An 18687-nucleotide genomic window follows, 5' to 3' on the forward strand; every position below is an offset into this window, starting at 1 on the left:
ACGTGCCAGGCCTACAGAGGAGGGTTGAGGATGCAGCCCAGTGAGGTCTGCAATTTGCCAGCAGCGTTCTCCCCCCTTTGCAGAAGGGGAACTGAGGCAGAGGAACAGGGCATTGCCCTCTTTGTCTCCTCAAGAAGCCAGGAAGTGGCGTCTGGGACTGGATTGGGGCCACCCTTTCCCAGCCCCAACTCCAGCGCTCTCTCCACAGGATCTCACACTGGCTGAAGAAAGCAGCGAGGGAAGCTTCCAACAGCAATCTGGAGTTGGCCTTTTGATCCTGTCTGAGCACAGGTAGTTGCTCATAGTGGACTTTTACCAGTAAATGCTGGACTTTTAAGAGGAAATTCAGATGGCTTGCTGATGCACTTTCGTGTTCTCCAGTAATTCATGGATGCTCTTTCAGCTATTGGTATATCAGCAGGCCGGACACGCAAGTTATGTTTCCCTTCCTTCAGATTGTCTAAAGTCTGTTAAAATAGACAAACATCTCTTTAGTGTGGATGCTGCTGCTGCTGCTGCTGCTGCCCATGAACATTGATGGCTTTGAGCAGGCCATGGCGATGGCATCAGCTCCACTACCACACAGAGCCCCTGAAAGAAGGGAACTCCTGGGAAGGAACAAAAGTCTTGGTGACATCAAAGAGTAGCCCTTGCAAACCCAAGAAGCGTTATTCTGAGCTAACCCCCCACTGCTACATGCATGCAATGCCTGCAGGGTGGCAGCCCTCAATCTGCTTCGGCGAGCTCAGGAAGGCAGAAGCCCTCTCTCTCTTTTTCTGGGGTGGCAACTGGGGAGGTCGGGGATCCCCAGGAGGGCAGACAGGAGCCGGGGCGTCCAGTGGCCTCAAGACGCTCAAGACGGCTTACATTCAAGTAACATGACAAAATGTTAACAAAAACGGACCTCATAACAAAAACACACCAGAATAAAGAGGTACTCCAGGAAGGCCACTTGCAAAGGTCTAAAAAACTCACCTCAGCAAGACAGTCTGAACAGCCTACTGAGGGGCCAGCCAGACTGCTCGAGGCAGGTCATTCCAAAGTCTGGGTGCCACAACCGAGAAGGCCCTGTCCCTTGAGGACACGCGCTGCACTACCGACACAAAGGGGTCTGAGGTGGGGAACGCAGAGGATGCCCTACTTGGAGGCGCATGTCACAGGCAGGTCTATATGGGGGGAGGCAGTTCTGGAGGCCCCAGGGCCTCTGGTTGTTGCTGGACGACAACTCCCATCACCCCCCGCCATGCTGCCGCTGTAGTCCAGCAACAGCTGGAGAGCCTCCGATTGTCTTTTAAGGGGAAAATACACTCCACCCGTAAACAGACTGGCCGCCAGCGATGCTGCTACAAGATCGGCAGGATCTAGCAGCGGCCCCAAGCTGGACCTGGGTCCAGGAGCTGGCCTGGTCCTTCTGCAAGAGCACCGCCATGCAGAAAGGCAGGTTCTGGGGCCCCTGCCTCTTCAGGGCCGGAGGAGGCGTTGGTGGTGGGCGGCTGCACCTTTTGTGAGCGCCGTGCACCCCGCAATCTTCCTAGAGGAGCGTCAGCAGCCGCCTTCTCCACGAGGCCCCAAGGCGGGAGATACCTGTAGGAGCGGGGTCAGCTGCAAGCACAGCGCCTGCTCGTAGAGCAAGTTCAGTTCTGCGCAGCTGGAGAAGTAGAGTTTGGAAGTATGCAGAAAGTAGTGGACGTGTCTGAAGGTGTAGCCATCTCGGTCGAGGAACAAGCGCGGGCTCTCCTTCTGCGTCAGGGCTGACACCTCTTTCCAGAGCAGAGAGTCTGGGAACCGGGCAATCTTGCTTTGCGGGATGGAGAAGCACCAGCCACCCACATTCAAATGGACCAGCTCCTCCTCAGGGGAGTCCTGGACGATTTCCGGCTCTTCCTAAGGAGAGAGGGGAAAGGCCGTCAGCGGGAGCCCAGATTCCGAGGTAGGCATTTAACCGTATACAGCAAGGCCCCCTAAGTGGGGGGGGGGGTTTGCCCGTGTCTGTGTGTGCGCACACGCATGCAAGTGTGTATGCAGAGCAAATCCCGGCGGGGGGGGGGCTGCTCTTGAAGACCCCTCCAGGAAACAAGCTTCTGATGGAGCCGGGACCGGGGAGGGGGGCGGGCAACGCTCAGGCTTTTTATTGTGAGCCAAGACTGGCGGGCGAAGCAGCCCAAAGACGAAGCGCTGCCCCCCTCATGAGTTCCCCGGGGGTGGGGGGGGCAGGCCCCGGGGGGGGGCGAGGAGGGGAGCTGCTGGAGTCCGGCGGCAGCTGGAGGGCGGGCCCCGCTGGAGGGCCGGTCTGGCAGCCGGGCCCGGCCCCTCAGGCAGCAGCATCGACCTCCGGGCCGCTGCTGCCTGCCAGGGCCGGACAGGCTGAGCGAGCGGCAACGAGGGGCGACTCGGCCGGAGGAGGGGGGGGCGGCGGCAGAGGGCGGGGGGCGGGCGGAGCGCCTGTCTCCCTCCCTCCGCCCCCCAGCAGCCCCACGGCGGGGCGGGCCCCCTCCTCGGCCCGGGGCTGCCGCTGCTGCTGCCGGCGCTGGAGGAGCAGGAGGGCGGGCGCCGTTACCATCCCGGCCGGGCCGCCTCCGCGCTCCCCGCCTCGCCCCGCCCGGCGCCTTCCTCCTCCTCCTCCCCCCCCGTCCGCGGCTGGGCGGTTGCCTGGCAACGCGGCGATGGCGGAGCTGGCGCTGAGCGAGGCCTGGGTCCGCCGCCAGCCCGCCCTCCGGGGGCTCCCGCCAGGTAGGGGCTGGCCGGCGCTCTGCACACGCCCAGGGGCACCACCAGCGCCCCCGCCGCCGGCCGCAGCCCTCCCCTCCGCCTGCCCGCCGAGCCGCTTTGGGGCTTCCTCCAGGGCCGGCCTCTGTGTGTCTTGGCGGGGGGGGCAGCCATGATTCCGCCCCCCCTCAGAACCCCCCCCCCGCGCGATGCGGAGCTGCCCGCAGGGCCCCCAGTTGCCCCCCCGCCGGGTCCAGGAATCCTCTTGCCTGCAAGCAGCCAGAAGGGCGGCAGCAGCGGGGGGGGGTCCTCCTGCTGCCCCCCCTCCCCGCCCCCAGCGGCCTGGAAAGAGGAAACCTGCCCCAAGGAGGGCTGCAGGGGGCGGGGCGCGGAGGGCGAGGCGTCTCGGCGGCATGGAGGCTGCCAGTCCGTGCTGGGCCCAGAGCCGGGCGTCTCGCTCGCAGGACAGCCTGCCTGCCTGCCCGCCCGCGCTGGCCGAGACCCCGCCTGGGACGGGGCGGGGAGGCCCTGGACCCCGGACGCCTCCCGCTTGGGCTGCCGGTCCGCTGAGACCTGGTCCGGCCTGCAGGCCTCGGTATTGGCCGAAAGACCCGCCAGGCCTGCGTGGTGGGCGGCCGACGACGTGCCCAGCCCAGCCTCTCTCCCGAGGCTTCCCCAGTCCTGGATCCAGAACGGCCCCCGGGTTGCTTTTTAGAAACGGCGCTTTTCGGCCTCTGCTTCGTGCCAGTTCCCACAATGACGTTGCAACCTGCGTTCCCGTCAGTGGGTGCGGCGCATGTCACGGAGCCCCGCTTTCCCTAAACAAGAGGCATGTCTGGATGCTGGCCGGGGACAAATGTCTTCCCTTTCAGAAATGTTGGCAGGACAGAAGAAACACATTTACAAGTGGCCCTTTTTTCCCAGAACAGGTGGAATCCCTTTCTCTGCAGGGAACCTACGCAGGCAAAATTGTCTCCCTTGGAGATGGCCTGAAGTCCTTTAAGAACCTCCGGTCTTTAGACTTGTCAAAGAACCTGCTGCTTAGCTTAGCGGTGAGTTCTCCGTTGTTCCTGGTACTGGCCTTGGGAGGGCTTTTTTCACCGGCTCATTTTTCTAGCACTTTCTGCATTAGTCTGCATCCTTCTAAAAGGGTGGTGCCCAGAACTGGATACAGCACTCCAGATGAGGTTTGACTAAGTAATTCCACTAAATAGTAATCCCATAAAGTGGAATTAAAGCAGCCTAAAAGTGTGTTCGCCTTTTTTGCAGCTGTACCACACTGCTGGCCCTGCTCCGCCTGTGATTGACTACAGTCCTGAGATCTTTTTCACCTGTTCTCCTGCCAAGCAAGGGGTCTCCCATCCTCTACCTGTGCATTTTATATAATTTTTTTGCCTCTGTGCAGAACTTTGTGTTTCTGTTGAATTTTATTGTATAAGGTTATTTTGTTTGTTACAGTCCAGTTTCCCATTCTGTCGGGGTCATTCTAAATGTTATTTCTGTCTCTAAGGCAAACTGTTCTATGAGTTTTACTGCTCACCTATAAACAGGGGTACTTGTATAAGAGGCATTTGGCAGCCTCCAAGTGCCCCACCCCACCTTATATGTTTTCGCTTGTGAGTCTGTTGATGAGAATTTGCTCTTCTATCATGCCCAGTTTGAGCCAAATCCCCCCTCGCTTTTAAAAAATAATAATTTAGGGATTTGTGCTGGTTTTATTCTGTAGTTAGTTGATTTTAGAACTGTTCGTTGTAGGCAGTGGAAGCTAGGAATATGGGGAAAGGAAGGAGCCTCAGTCTAAACAAATTAAAATGAGTAACTTTATTGTTTGTGAAACAAGTAGTTTGGCTTCTGAAGGTAGAGTAGAGAATCAGTTTGCAGTGTTGCAGCCAAGATGATCAAGCGGCTGGAGCGTCTTCAAGCGGCTGGGCTCCCTTGCTTATCAAAAAGACCATTGTGGAGGGATGTGATCGAGGTTCATGTGATAGCTGGGAATGAAGTGAAGGGAGGAGATACACAGAGATCTTCCTCCTCCTCCTCCTCTCATCGTGGGAGCACTTGGGGTCACGACACTCAGAAATCCCTCTCCAGGTTTAGTGCTCCGAGTGGTGTTGGTGGTGCGCCACACGAGAGAGAGGACATTGCGCTGGCGACTTGCGCTACCTTGGGCGCTTGTCTTCCAGACGAGTGGTGTGCAGTCGTGGTGCGCTTCATTTGTTTCAGTGGGGGTGTTTGCACCAGAGTGCTGCAGCGCAGATCCCTGGTTTGGGCGCAGCCGCCGCCACCACAGGGCTCATTCCGCACACGGCCCCTGGCTCTGGATGTCGGCCGCTCTCTTTGCAATGGCATTGTTGTCTTTCTCTCTGTGCAGGGGCTTGAGCAGCTGCACGCCTTGGAACACCTGAATTTGTATTATAATCGCATTTCCTCCTTGCTGGAAGTGGCCCGCCTCCAAGCACTGCCTCGCCTCAGAGAGCTGGACTTGCGCCTCAACCCCATCACCAGGAAGGAGTCGGACTACAGGCTCTTCACCATGTGCAGGCTGCGAACTCTGGGCAAGCTCGGTGAGAGGGTGGGAGGGAGGAGAGCCCCCCCCCGCCGCCGCCGCTTCCTGCCTGGGTCCCTCTCTTCAGGGGCACATGGCAGCTGACTGCTTCAGTGTGGGGCCTTGCCAGCGGCCTTTCCAGGCCTGCTTTCAAGAGCTACTTGGGGGGCCCCTGAAAGAGTTCACTTCTTCTGTGGCTGCTGGTTTGTTTCATTCTTGGGATCAGAGGTGCACCGCCATTTGCTGACGGGGCATTGCATTTGAAAGGGAGGGCAGCCAGTCTACCTGACTGCATCCATCAGCTCTTGGTCTCTCGCAGAGGGCCGTGATGGGGTGGATTCCACGTTGGCAAGGCAGGCCTCATTGCCTCTGGAAGGTGTTCCCGTTGCGCACACTCTCGTCACTGAGGCCAGGGCTGCCTCCGTGATGCCAGCACAGGTGCAAGGCTGCCCCCGGTTCCTGCAAGTCGTGGCTGCTGCCTCCATTGGGCGGAATCCCCTTGAAATGTGGTGGTCCTTGAGAGTGGCAGCCGAGATGGGGCGTCTGTGTGGCTCTGCAAGCAGCCCCCCTCCTCAGTCCGTGCCTGAAGGCCCACTGCCCCTGGCTGGGCTCCCCCCTCCCTGATTCAGCCCCCTTGGCTGGTGGAGGGAGGACTCTGCCTGCTGCTCCTGGAGCCTTTTGGCCTGCGCGCACACCTCTCCAGGTGCCCCCAGGGTGGCCCACCCGTAGCAGTCTGGGAGTCTTCTGCTAGCCCTAGAAAGGCCTCCCTCCTCCCTGGGCTGCCCCAGGCCCTGCTCCTGTGGAAATCAGAGGAGTGACAGCGAGAGGGGGATTGTGACCTCACTGCTGCAAACTCGGGGGCCTCATCACCTGTTGCTATGGAGTGAGGCAGGCGAGGTTCTCTTCTCAGGGGCCTTTGCCGGGCTGAAGCCTCCTTCCAGGCGGACCTGACACTGGCTGGATCTGTCCAGAGCTTGCTCTCCTCTCGAGCTCCCTGGGCTTTCAGGCCAGCCTGCGCTCTTTCCACTCTGGGCCTCTTCTCTGCCTCTAGATACTCCCTCCCACGGAAGGGTGTCCAAAGACTGAAAGTCCTTGGGGGTGAGTTTGGAGGTTGGGGTGGGGGGGAGGCGGCGGTTGTGGCCAGCACCTGCTCCTGTATCATGGGCTTGGCAAGCAAATGGCAGGTGGAGACCACCCTCTGTACTCTCAACCACAGCAAAGGTCTGCTCACTCTTGGGCTTTGGGGGAATCTGTTTTTTAAAACAAAGACCAAAAATGGGGGGGACCCTTTCGTGACATGCTCCGTGGTTTGTTACCCTCATTTTATAACCCTACTACCTTTCTAGTTTGCATTTGTCTGTCTTGAACACTTGAAGCACTCTTAGATCTGGAAGCATCTGTTTTCTTAGGTGTTGTGAAGGACATCCTAACCTGTCAACCAAGCAAATGTGGTCAACATGACGGGACCCTCCAAATACGCTAATTTTGGTGGACATAACTGGGGACTCTTCGCATTTTTCAAAAATCTGGCAGACCAAAAAAAAAGGCAGGGTGCTTTATTAGATGGGCCTAAGCCAACTCCTTCCTGTGTGTGATGCTCTGCTTGTTGTGAGGAAAATCTAATACCACCAGCCAGGGCCCCTCTGTCAGGGCTGCAGCATATATGGCCACAGCCAGGAAGCAGCTGACTTGAGAAGGGCTCTTGAGGCAGGCCTCCTTTGTCCTTTCAGATGACAGAACGATTAGGGATAGTGAGAGGAAAGCTGCCCTCCTGCATTTTAGCCTCAAGCAGAGCAAAGGGGCCTCGTGGGAGAAAGAGAAGTCAAGGTATGACTCTGGCTGGGGGCTGGTAGCTCCAGAAGTCCGGCTCCCGGGGAGGGGAGGGGAGGGGAGCCGCCTTGCCCAGCAGGGCTCCCTCTGCTCCCCACCCCAAAGGCACCTCCTCTTCTGGCCAGGATGGAGGGACAGCGCAGCCTCCTCCCTGGGTGTACTTCAGGTTTCCATCCACTTCTGCAAATGGACACAGCAGGCTTTTCTCCTCGCCCCGCCCCAGGCAGGGCAGTCCCCCGTTTCCCCTTGCGCCTCTGAGGGGAAGCAGGAGGCTCCAAGAGGAGACCTGGGCGGGAGGCCTTCTGGCCACTTCAGCGCTCCTTGTGGGTCCTGCTGCCCTATTCCTTCTGGGCAGGAGCTGTGGGGGTGTGGGGAGAGGCCCATCTCTTTCCTTCCAGTGCCTGATGTCCATGGGCCCCTTGGTCCTCATCCTGCCCTGCTAAATCTCTTTCTCTCTCGCTGCTGCAGCGAAAGTGCCATGGGGAATCCAATGTTAGACCAAGAGGGCTTTGCAATGCCCAGTCTGGACATGGAAGGCAGCAGAACACAGGCTGGTAGGTCACCGAGTCCGTGGCATCGCAGGGCATAATCTGTGGGGCTCTTCTCTTGGGCACTTGCTGGTGAAGGCAGAAACTTCCTTTCCAGTCCAGTCCTGTTAGCGGGGCTGGCCCACCTGGGACTCCAAGAAGGGGCTTCTGCTTGGAGGAGCTGTGAGTGTGAAGAGGAAGGAAGAGAGCAGAAATCCCCAGTGTGCTTTCCTGCTTATCTCACCCCCGCCCCACCCCATCATCTAAATCTGCCCCAGCTGCCACCAGTTTGATTCACCTGCGCTGGTGCTGGACGGAGTGTGATGTCAGTCCTCCTCCATGCTGGGGCTAAGCAGTCCTGGCCGAGGGTTCCTCATGAGCGCCCTGAAAGCCTTTCTGGCCTTAGAACTTGTACCTGGGGTGTTGGGTTGTCACTGCGGATCTCCGAAAGAGTGTGTGTGTTCCCACACCAGCCAAAATTACCCCGAAGTCCACTTGAGATCCTTGGAAGCACTCCACACACAAATCGGGCTTGGGCTTCTGAATTCGAGCTTATCTCACTGTATTGCCGGGTTTTTAAAATGCTGAACTGCTCCCCCCCGCAAATAGGGAGTGACACTGAACTGCCCCCCCCCCAAGCAAATAGGGAGTGACACTGGCATAGAATCATGAACCTGATAAGAGGGAAACGCTCCTTAGGAATGCAGATATAGCGCTGGCTTGCCTAGCTGCAGGAAGCCAACTCTTTAAGTTCTAGTTACAAAAGTAAAACCTCTGTGTTTGCTCAAGTTGACTGTTTGGAACAAGATTAGTCTGCTTGCTTAAGATTTTTGCAGGTGAGAACACCAGGCACGTGTTGGGGAAAAGGGAAGAACCCTGTTTGTGCACACAAATGCTCCCAGTCTAGGACAGGAGGTTTTGAAGGCAACATGGTGTTCCTGCCCAAGGAGCACGCACGCTCTCTCCCTCTCCCTCCCCGTTGGCTAGAAGGGAAACACGGAGGCATGCCATGTGCACCTGCACCAAAAGCAAACCCGAGAGCAGAGGGGAGGGGCTGCTTCCCTCATGCCACGAGTGTAATTCGAAGTGGCTTCACTCCACATTTAGCCTGGGAGCTTTATCTGCTGCGCGTAGAAGCCCCAGCTGGATAGTAAGGTGGATGGAAGGAGAACTGCAGGAGGAGAGAGCTCTATGCTTACTGCTCAGATCCGGACAGGCAAAGACCCCTGAAAGGTGGTGGAGGAGCAAAGAGGTCCCCCAGCAGCCCGCTGCTCAGCTCTGCCGTGCCCAGCTTGGGTCAGGCAGGCCCAGGCGACGGGGAGCCTCAGGCATGGGAAGAGGCCCTTCAGACGTGCTTGGCCACTGGCCGCTCTGTGGTGAAGGAGGATGCCTCTTCTTGGGTGGCGGTCAGGCAGGCAGTGAAGACCGTTTGGTCCCAGCAGGCTCTTGCTCTCCGGTGGCGGCTGCGTTTTTAATTTCTCTGTGATTGATTGATGCTGTAACCTACTTTGGTGAGGCTGTTTGGGTTAATTTGACTTTCATGAGGGTGATGGCTCCTTTGAGTATCATGACATAGAGAAGCAGCATGTCGGCGAGGCGCTGAGGCCCTCTCCGTGGGGGAGACCTCCGTGAGTTTCCTCCGCGTTCTTCTCAAGCGGGACCATCGCCCGGCATCGGCATTTCTTCTGCTTCCAACACAGACTTGTCCGGCCTCGGTCGTGTGCCCTACCGTGACGGGAGAGACGCCATCCGGACCAGCAAGTCTGCTTTTGGGCTGCAGACCAGCAAGGCGACCAGAGGCAGCAGGGAGCTGGGCCTCCAGACGCAGCAGGCCCCAGTAAGCAGGCTCCTCCGTGGGGCAGGCAGACTCTGCAGCCGCTGCTGCTGCCGCCGCCACCACCACGGAAGGCCCGGCCCTGCTGTGCTCCGTTTCTCTTCCGTCAGGGCTGCGTTAGCTCTCACAAGGCCTCTCCTGTCAGTTTGGCAGCAGGATCCTCCTGGGTGGTGGTTGTGGCCCCCGCTGCTCTCCTGGCGAGCCCCGTTGGGGTCCTTTCTCGGCGTGACTGGCGAGGGCCTGGGAGCCCACCCTGCTGATGGGCCAGCTCGCTCGGCCAGAACGGCAGCAGTCCTGCCCATCCGCTGTGCCGCCAAGCCAAGCAGTCACGCATGCCCTGGACCGACGCCCAGGTGGCCCGGCAAGCCTTTGTGGGAGACGTGGCGGCTGCTCCAGGCACAGCCAGATGTCGTGAGCCGCCTCCTGCCGAGCCAGGCCCTTGCTCCCTCTCGCTCAGGGTTGTCGACACTGACTGGCAGCAGCTCTCCAAGGTTCCAGGCTGGAGTCTGGAGATGCTGCTGCTGCCGCCTCCGCCAGGGATGGAGCCGGAGACTTTCTGCATGCCAAGCAGAAGTTCTGCCACTGAGCTGCAGTCCCCGCCGAGGGCAGAGAGGCTTGGCTACCTCCAAAGAGAGTCGCCCCCCCCCCTCCCTCTCGCCCTGGGGAGTCCGGCAGCTGCCTGTGCGTGCCCTGCTGCAGAGAGCAGCCAGTGGCGGGGAGCCGCCGTGGGGGAGGTTGATGGTGCCAGGCCACACGGGGCTCCGGACACTGCAGGGAGAAACCGGCGGGGCAGCCCGGGGGCCGCTGTCACTCCCCAGCCCCAGAGTGCCTGGGAGCAAAGGCCCAGGGCCAGCAGTGGGAGCCCCAAATCAGCCCTGGGGGGAGCACCGCCGTGCGCAGTCTCCAAGAGAGGCCTGTGGCGAGGAGCAGTGGCAGCCCGGCGGGGGGGGGGGGAGGCACCAAGTGAGGTGCGGCTGCCTCCGGTCCCTGGAGCTCTGGCTGCTCTTCTCCCCCCATCCCGCCCCACCCAGGCGTTAACCAGAGCCGTGCTGCCTGCAGGCTGGCCATTCACCAGGTAGAGCTGTGCGGTGTGCAGATCTGCCTGACAAATGGCCAGCCTGCAGGCAGCTGGCTCTCCTTAAGGTCAGGGCAGGGTGGGATGGGGGAGAGAGGAGCAGCCGGAGCGCCAGGGACCGGAGGCAGCCGCACCTCGCTTGCTTACGCCAAGGAGTGGCTCTGGCCGTGGCCATGTTCATCCTGTCCTCTTTTCCAGCTAGACGATTCCAAGGCAAGACTGTTTCTGAGCCACAACCCCCTGGACAATGGTGAGTGGTTGACCCAGTCACTCCTCCAACACACAGAAAACCTGGGCCTTGTCCGATGCCTGCTTGCCTGGGAGTAAGCCTCGCTGAAGCCAGTGGGACTTAGTCACACACAGGATGGTGCTGGCGTTCTGTCCTGTAGAAGTGGGTATGTGTCTGGAGGCTGGGCCCTCCTCCTCCAGACAGTCAGCAGGGGCTCCAAAGACGGAGGGCCTCCTCCCTAGGAAAAAAATCGCCTGCGCATGCAGAATGGAAAGCCCTCAGAGGCTTGGGCACCGGCTTCCTTAGAGACTGCCTGCTCCCAGCAGAAGCTACCCACCTGACTAGGGCTCTGCTCTGGCCTGCTTGGGACAGGGCCTTCTCGATGATTGCCCCCAGGCTGTGGAACTCCCTGGCGGATGAGGCCCCCATGGCTCCCTCCCTCTGGCCAATGAGCTCTCCCTGCTCTTTAGCATTTTTTAGCCACGTTCTGTTTTGGTGGTTTTTTAAATTGAGTTTTACTGTTTGACTTCTTGTTAATTGTCCTGGGGTCTTAGGATGAAGGGTGGTATATAAATATAAATCAGTATATTAAAAAAAAAATGAGTGTGTCAGGGTCATAGCCCTAAGCCTCCTCCCTGACATGCTAGCTTTCCATGTGTGGGTTGAGTTTTGGTTTTTTGCACGGGGGACCATTCCGTCATGTCAGCCCTCACCTACGGTCGGTGCAGTCCAAACCTCCTCTTTTTCGGAGAACCGGGCCTAAGGCCAGCAGGTGATCCCCACAAAACCCCGTTGGCCCTTTGCGTGGACTCTGACTTGAGGACTTCAGTGCTTTGCTGCTTCTCAGCATATTCAGCTGTTGTGAGCCTGAGACCCAAAATTCATCCTCCGGGATACACGAGTGGCTTGTTGCGTCTATAACATGCTCCATTGGTTAGCGGAGCCTGGGTTTCAGTGTGACTTGCTCCACAGCCGCTCCACTATCACGACTGCTTCTGTTCTTCCCAGCACCTTTGATGAGCCACAACTTGCATGTAGGGACTCAGGCAAAGGGATCTGAAAACGAGCGGTGGGTAACGGGAGCAGTGGGAAGGGCTTCATGGGATCCTTCTGGTTGTTCTCTGCAGAGCCCCTTTCCTCAGCCTCGCAGGCACAGCCTTCCCTGCGTTCCCAAGTAAGGAGCAGAGCCAGCCCTGGGAAGGGAAGGTGCCGTGTGTCCTTTTCTGAAGGCCCCTCTTTAGACTTCTCTGCAGGAGAAAGAGAAACCGGGCGGAAGCTGGACCTCCTCGACCTGGGCCGGGACGTTTCTCCAGCCAGGAGACTGCATCTGAATGACTCAGGGAAGAGCAGCAGGCCCTATGAGTTTGCCCACAGAGACCTCAGGACGGAGAGCTGTGAAAATCTCTACCTCCCCTACTCCACTCATTACCGAGAGCTGCTGAAGAGGCTTCATCAGGAGAGGAAAGCAGCCGACGAAGTCTGTAGCTATACCTCGAGGCTTGCTAATGACGCCCTGGCCTCGACTCAGTCCTCCTGTGGAGATTTCCTGGGGCAGCCCTTGGAGGCGGAGGCGGACTACGCCGAGGCTCTGAAGCTCCGTTCAGGTGAAGACTGACACACTTGTCTTTTGCATGCATTTCTGTCTCAGTGCTTGACTGCTCAGAGGTCTGTATATTCCTGTGGGTACAAACCCACTCAGTGAGCAAGACACTGGGTGGGCCCATTCTTCATGGCCTCCAAGAACCAGCCTTGGTCTTCCTGAAGGCGAAGAAAGCCTCAGCCCACTGCCCATCACCACAGAGAGTTCGCTTCCGTCCTTCCCTTTTTAAAACGGAGGTGGTCAAAGGCCCAGTGGGGAGCTGCTGCCCACACATTTCGGGCGCAGGGAGAGGTCGGGTGGGGACATGGAGACAGAACACAGAGCTGTTAATAAATAGTGCAGCCGGAGAGAGGAAGAGGAGGAGGGACCCGGCAGGTCTCATGGCCGGTTCTGTCCCGGTGGGGTCTTTCCTCTCTGTGGACGTGACTGAAACGTACAATTGAAACACATAAAAGCAACTACAACGACACAAGTATTTAACACATTTTAAAAGCCTGGGTGGACAAAAAGGTCTTCAACTGGCATCTAAAAGAACAAAGTGACAGCACCAGGCAAGCCTCACTGAGGAGGCGATTCCATAAATGGGGCACTGACCCAAAGGCCCTCTCCCTAGTAGCCACCCACCTCACCTCATTTGGCAGAGGCACTCAGAGCAGCTCCTCCTCCTCCGAAGAGGGTCTTGAAGTCCAGGTCAGGACATCTGGGGCAATGCACTCTTTCAGGTAACTGCTCCCCAGCCATTTGGGGCTTTACAGGTGAAAACCAGCACTCTGGATGGGGCCCTGAAATGGGTAGGATCCAGTGCCGCTGACGAAGCACGGGTGTGAGGTGATCAAAACATCCAGCCCCCGTCAATAATCCCGAGGCCCCCATTTTGGACCAACTGCAGTTTCCAGGCAGTTTCCAAAGGCAGTCCCACCTTCTACAAGGCATCGCAGTTCTCGCCAGTAACTGTGGCTGAGCATTGCAGCTGGGTTGCCAGCCGAAGCTGATGATGACGGGGCGAACCACCAAGGCTGCTTGAGCCTCTCGTGGCTGCAGGCCGGGTCCCCGGGGGTGGGCGGAGTGCAGCCCCATCGAGAACAAGCTGAGCGTCAGTCGCCTCTTGTCTGGATGGGGTCTCGGTGGTTCACCCCCAGCACCGATTCAGGGCATTAAAGAGAAGAGTCCGCCTGTTTCCTTCTCCTCCTCCTCCCAGATGCAAAGCTCGGCAGTCCCTTTCTTCCATTCACTCATCCGGCTTCTGCAAACTTGGGAGATTTCCCGCCAAAGCATCAGCCGCCCACCAAGGTGCTCCTGGAGAATGTGCAGCCGGTTTCCACGCTGACGTCTGCCTCTTGGAAAGAACGAGACCCCCCCTCTTGCCGGTCGCTCAGCCCTTCAAGACTGGACTTCAACCATCCTCTTGGGGCCCCTAAGCATTGCTTTAGAGAGCCAAGTGCAGAGGTGGGTGCTTTGGGGATGGGGGGGGTGTTCTTTTTTGTGCCTGGTCGGGGGGGTGTCTGTCAGCTGGCCCCCTCTGCTGAAGCGCAAGTGGTGTCTCTTCTGACTGTGGATCATTTATGGGGAACCTTGAATGCCCCAAGCGCCTTAGGCCACCCCTGGGAGGAGGAGGAGGAGGAGGAGGGCTGGGGTCCTGCCCTGTGATCGCTCGGGAGCAGAGCTGGAGAGGTCCAGGCCTGGCGTGGCCGGAGGGGTGCGGAATGGGCAGCCGCGGAAGCAACCTCCAGCCAGATGCGGCCAGGCCAGGGCCAGGAGAGACCGGCCTCCGCCTGTGCTTGCAGCCCACCTTTGCAGAGAGGGCTCAAAGGCAAGTCCAGGTCGGCCAAGTCTCAGAGTGGCTGGCTTCAGACTGGCAGCAAAGATGCCCACGGGAGGCTTTCCAGCCGGAAAGGGGAGGCGGGCCATTGCTTTGCTTGGCAAGGCCAGGCGGCTGGAGTCGGTTTGGGGCACTCTTTCCCTCTCTCTTTTTCTGGAACCTCCCCCCCTCCCCAGATGGCAAGGACTGGCATGACTTTGGAGACAGGCCCAGCCACACAGAAGCGGGGGGGGGGGGGTTCCCATTGGGGCCTTGACGTTGTCTCCGTCTTTGCAAGTGGGCACTCCTTGGCTGCAGCACAGCGGTGGCAGTTGCTGGACTCCCCTTCCCTGTGTGTGTCGCTCCCTTCCCAGCAGCGCGCCAGAGAACAGAGCAGCCTCCAGAGCCGCACACACAGTCCCAGCGGCCCCGAGAGAGGCTCCCCCGTCATCGTTGTCCTGCGCCAGCTGCTGGAGCTCGTGGACCGCTACTGGGAGGGCTCGGGCTCCCTGCTCCTCAACAAGGACTTCCTTGGTAGGCTCCCCTGGACTCCGCTCTCGCTCCTGGCTGCCCGGGCTCCTCGGCCTCCCGCAGAACAGCCTTGTCCTCTGCTCTCAGGGCAAGCTGATGGCCGAGGAACCTCTGGAGTGGGAATGAGGCAGTGCCTCTGAGGCCGTGCAGAGTGCCTCTCCCTCCCCAAACAGTCCCCGGACTTCCCAGTGTAAAGGGCCTGAGCCTGCCCCCCCTCAGCAGCGCCTCTTGCTAGAACTCCCCCCCGGCCCCCCTGCTCCCTCCGGCGCCTCCATGCGGCTTGTCTTTATGTCGCCCGGCAGCTCCAGCCCGAGACCTGCTCGCACACTTGATGGCTCCTGGCCCCAAGGCAGCCGAAACCCCGTGCAAGAGTCACCGGGACCCCCCCCAGTGTCCTCAGCACTTGAACGGGATCGCCAGCCCTGGGGTGAGTGTGGGCGCCTCGGCTGCCCTTCTCCGGGCTGCACCAGTGCGAAAGCTTGCTAAAGACACCCTATTCGCATGTTGGGCTCTCCAAATACGCTGGGCTTGAAACCTAGCAGGGCTTGCTGTTGTTTATCAGCCCGTTCTCCGGGCTAGTCATTTTGTTTCCATTCAGATAAGGTTATCTGGGGAAAGATCGCATTGTTTTCTCTTTGTTGAAGACTTTCTTTTCCCCTCTTGCCATTTCTGATTTCGGGATGGCGATGGAGCATTGTGGCTGGCGCGTGTGCGTGTGCGCGTGCGATGTGCCTGAGTGCCAGGGCAACGAACTCCTCTTGGTTGAGCAGACTCTGGCTGGTGATGGGTGAAGGCTCTCCTCCTCCTCCTCCTCCTCCCCCCCCTCCCCCCAGCGCCTTCCGAAGTCCCTCACCGGAGCAAAGAGAGGAAGCTCCTTGGCCTGGGACCTCCTCGCTCGCTCGCTCACTCCTCCTCTCTCCCAAGCAGAAGCTGGAGGGAGGCCAGGCGCCATCCTTCAAGGACCAGGGCGTGGAAGCGGCAGCCACTTCTAAGCAGGGGCCCCACGGAGTCTATGCCCTGTCTTACGGTAAGTCGAAGCCGCAGCAGGAGCTGCTTCTCCGCAGGCTGGCAAACTGCTGCCGCCCTTCCTTCCTTCCTTCCTCCCTCCTCTGGGGAGGTTTTCCGATCTGTCCTGTGCTTGGCTGGAGCTCTGCAGCATTGCGGCCTGTCTGCCCCCGGAAGGGACTCAGTCCCTCCATCTCCCGGCCCAGAGGCCAGCCTCGGGAAAGAGGGAGGCCGAGGCCGGGAAGGCAGCCTGGGCCGCCTCCTGCTCTGGGCCTCGAGACCCCCGGCCTGCGAGGGTCGCGCTGGGCCTTTGGCCTGGGATCAGCCGCACAGCCGCAGGCCTCCTCACCTGCTGCGCTTTCCTTCTAGACGAGTTGCTGCAGAGAAACGAGCAGCTGAACACCCAGATGGAGCTCCTAAGCTCGGAACTAAAGCAGCTGAAGAAGCAGCAGGAGACCCTCAGTTTGCTGCGGGAGAGCCAGAGGTGGGTTGGGTGGGGGAGAGAAGCCGCAGCCCCGTCCTGGGGGCAGGGAGGGGGGGACTTGCGCGCAGCCGGCAGAGCGGGGGCCCAGCACCCACACGCCTGGCCGTTGCCACCGGCTGCAAGCGGAGCATCAGTGGCAAGGAGCCCTGCGTGGCGATGCCTCCAGCGCTGCCCTCCTCAGCCTTTGGGGGCCCTGGGGCGGAGGCAGCCGCCGCCGCCTCCCGCCACTGCACGGGGAGGGCCCACGCTGCTCCCGGGGCCTGCCCTCTTCCCTGCTGGAGCGCCTGCAGAGTTGCGGGCAGGGGGGGCCTCCGCCTGGGCGGGGCGGCGCCTCCCACTCGGCCTGTTTCTGCCCCTCTCGCCCAGGTCGCTGGTTTCCACCAACAACTTCCTCCTGCAGCAGCTGAACAAGGACCTCGGCCCCCCAGGCACGAGCAGCAGCCCGCCTTCCTGCCCGAGGAGCTCCCACCACCCCGCTCCCTCCTCGGCCCTTGGCTGGAGCCCGCTGTGCCCCTCGGAGCAGCTCCGCAGCTGCCCCCTCTGACAGGACCCCCCCCCGCGTGCTCCCCTTCCCATAAGTACAGTCTGCCATGCCAAAGCACCCCGGGAGAGGCTGAGTCTTCTTTGATGGGCGGGGCGGGGGGCAGTGCCGGGGAGGGCGGCAGCCCCACATCCTGGCCTCCGAGGCGCAGGAGCAGGAGGGGAGGGGGGCCCCGGGCAGGGGCCGTGCGAGGGGACTCTGGCCTGCCTCCCTCTCCTGGAGCCGCCAGCTCCGCGGGGTGCAGGGGCAGGCTGGACTCGTGCCCTCCGTGGACGGGGAGGAGGGAGGGCCAGGGCCAGGGCGGGTGGGCTCCCTGAGGCCAGCACTGGGGCCCCTTCTTCGCATCTGGTGCTGCGACCTGGCCCAGCCACCCTTCTCTCAGGAGCCGCCGCCGCCGTCTGTGTCTGTGCGCTGCCATTGTGGGGAGTGTGCGGGCAGCAACGTGCCAGGTGCAGCCCTGCTTGGAGAGCACTTTAGCAATAGCAATAGCACTTACATTTATCTACCGCTCTATAGCCGGAGCTCTCTAAGCGGTTTACAATGATTTTAGCATATTGCCCCCCCCAACATTCTGGGTACTCCTTTTACCGACCTCGGAAGGATGGAAGGCTGAGTCAACCTTGAGCCCCTGGTCAGGATCGAACTGGCAACCTTCTGGTTACAGGGCGGCAGTTTTACCACTGCGCCACCAGGGGCTTTCCCCTCAAGGTGGGATTTCCCTGGGGGGGGGGGGAGACTGGAGCGGATCTGCTGAGGGGAACAGGAGGACATCATCTTCAGCCACATGCAGCTAGCGCCACCCAAGCCTCTCTCAGGGCCCACCACGGTGCCCCCCCCTCCTCCCGCCCCCCCCGGCATGGAATTGCCCTTGGGGAGGGTTTCTTGCCTGAACAAGGCCTTCTGCTTCCTCAGGTAGCAACACTGTGCCTCTGGGGGTGTTTGGAAGCCTTGTGCCTTGTCCCTCAGTGGGTGGGCAGGGAAAGCACTCTGCACATGCTCAGTGGTGCTTTGTAGAGTTTGTACCTCTGTGGCAGAGCCCTGGGCCAATTGAGCTCCGAGGAGGCTGGGCAGGGGCGTAACAAGGCTGGAGTGGGCCCAGAGACAAAATTTTAAAATGGGCCCCTCGCTGATGCGCACACACACACACACTTCACAATATATGGTCATGTGACTTGCCTCATGTGACTTGTCTCTGGGGGGCCCCTTGAGGCGTGGGGGCCCCCCAGGCAGCCGCCTCCCCTTGCCTAATGGTAGTCACGCCCCTGAGGCTGGGGAGGAAGAGGTGCTTCCGCAGCCTGTGCCTTCCAGACAGTGCTCTGGGGTTTCTTGCCTGCTGGCGTGCCCCACAGGAGAGGGCATCGCTCGGTTTCTAAGGAGCGGGGAGGCCTGTGCCCTGCTTCTTTACTTTAAACTGGGGGGGGGGGTTGCAGTTGGATGGAAGGAGAAGGCACTCTGCACATGCCTCAGGTCGTGCTCTTGGGGCAACACCACACCAGGCCCCAGAGGGAGGCTGGCGGGGCTCAGCGGCCAGGGCTCCTGCCGCTCACCCCTGGCGTCTGTCACATGCTCAGGTGGGGAAAGAAGGGGCCAGAGGTGGCCTCCTTGGGCTGGGGCCTCCCAGGGACTCTGGAGGCCGGTGGGCAAGCACGGAGCCCGCCACGCAGCTCACCTGGGCACACACACACACCCCCTGCTGCCTTCATCACAGACTGCCTCGAGGGGGCTGCCGCTGGCGTTCTTCTGGGTGCAGCATGCGGGGCCCCCCCAGGCTTGCCTTGGAAGCCACCCCAGGGCCTTAAGGCCGGGTGCTTTCCGGTGCCCCTCCTGCAGCAGGTGGAGCCCCATCCCGCTCTGCCGCCAGAGCCCCAGAAGCCAGCGGCAGCCAGGCGCCCTCCTCCCTGCAGCTTGACTCGTAGGGCACAGCCTGGTTTCTCTCTTCCGGGGAGCCCGTGGGCCTCTGGCCTTGTCTGGAGGAGAAGAGC

The 18687-nt window shown here is 60.3% G+C and overlaps 2 protein-coding genes across 15 annotated transcripts in view; one reads left to right on the forward strand and one right to left on the reverse strand.

Annotated features, from left to right (window-relative positions):
• Positions 1-3413, reverse strand: part of KCTD19 (potassium channel tetramerization domain containing 19) — a 23050-nt gene extending 19637 nt beyond the window's left edge. For 5 of the 8 annotated variants that reach the window (XR_008311333.1, XR_008311332.1, XM_053271534.1 and 2 more), the window contains exons 1-3: positions 2558-2624; positions 1585-1884; positions 317-467 (exon numbers count right to left, since the gene is read on the reverse strand). Coding sequence is in view for 3 of the 8 variants with exons in the window: in XM_053271534.1 (XP_053127509.1) it covers positions 317-467; positions 1585-1884; positions 2558-2560 (454 nt within the window). In the remaining 5 variants the exon portion in view is untranslated. The other 3 variants (XR_008311336.1, XR_008311334.1, XR_008311335.1) reach the window with 3 other exon arrangements.
• Positions 2622-16765, forward strand: LRRC36 (leucine rich repeat containing 36). Of its 7 annotated transcripts, none has more exons than XM_053271535.1 (15): positions 2622-2730; positions 3631-3758; positions 3976-4077; positions 5078-5270; positions 6982-7078; positions 7550-7635; positions 9309-9445; positions 10716-10767; positions 11874-12350; positions 13545-13792; positions 14519-14678; positions 14978-15102; positions 15603-15702; positions 16050-16164; positions 16531-16765. In XM_053271535.1, the coding sequence occupies exons 1-15, from the start codon at positions 2664-2666 to the stop codon at positions 16706-16708; spliced, it is 2265 nt and encodes a 754-aa protein (XP_053127510.1). In that variant the 5' UTR covers positions 2622-2663; the 3' UTR covers positions 16709-16765. The 7 variants fall into 7 exon arrangements, with proteins under 7 accessions (XP_053127510.1, XP_053127511.1, XP_053127512.1 ...); XM_053271536.1 differs by having other exon boundaries at positions 14522-14678; XM_053271537.1 differs by having other exon boundaries at positions 5078-5261.
• Positions 16766-18687: the final 1922 nt, after the last annotated feature.

Source organism: Hemicordylus capensis, chromosome 9 (assembly GCF_027244095.1).
Source record: "Hemicordylus capensis ecotype Gifberg chromosome 9, rHemCap1.1.pri, whole genome shotgun sequence".
Taxonomy (NCBI): domain Eukaryota; kingdom Metazoa; phylum Chordata; class Lepidosauria; order Squamata; family Cordylidae; genus Hemicordylus; species Hemicordylus capensis.

Coding starts and splice junctions, on each gene's coding strand:
- LRRC36 (XM_053271535.1), top strand. CDS start 2,664: ATGGCGGAGCTGGCGCTGAGCGAGGCCTGGGTCCGCCGCCAGCCCGCC. Junction 2,731..3,630: donor CCTCCGGGGGCTCCCGCCAG/GTAGGGGCTGGC, acceptor CTTTTTTCCCAG/AACAGGTGGAATCCCTTTCT. Junction 15,703..16,049: donor AGTCTATGCCCTGTCTTACG/GTAAGTCGAAGC, acceptor CTTTCCTTCTAG/ACGAGTTGCTGCAGAGAAAC.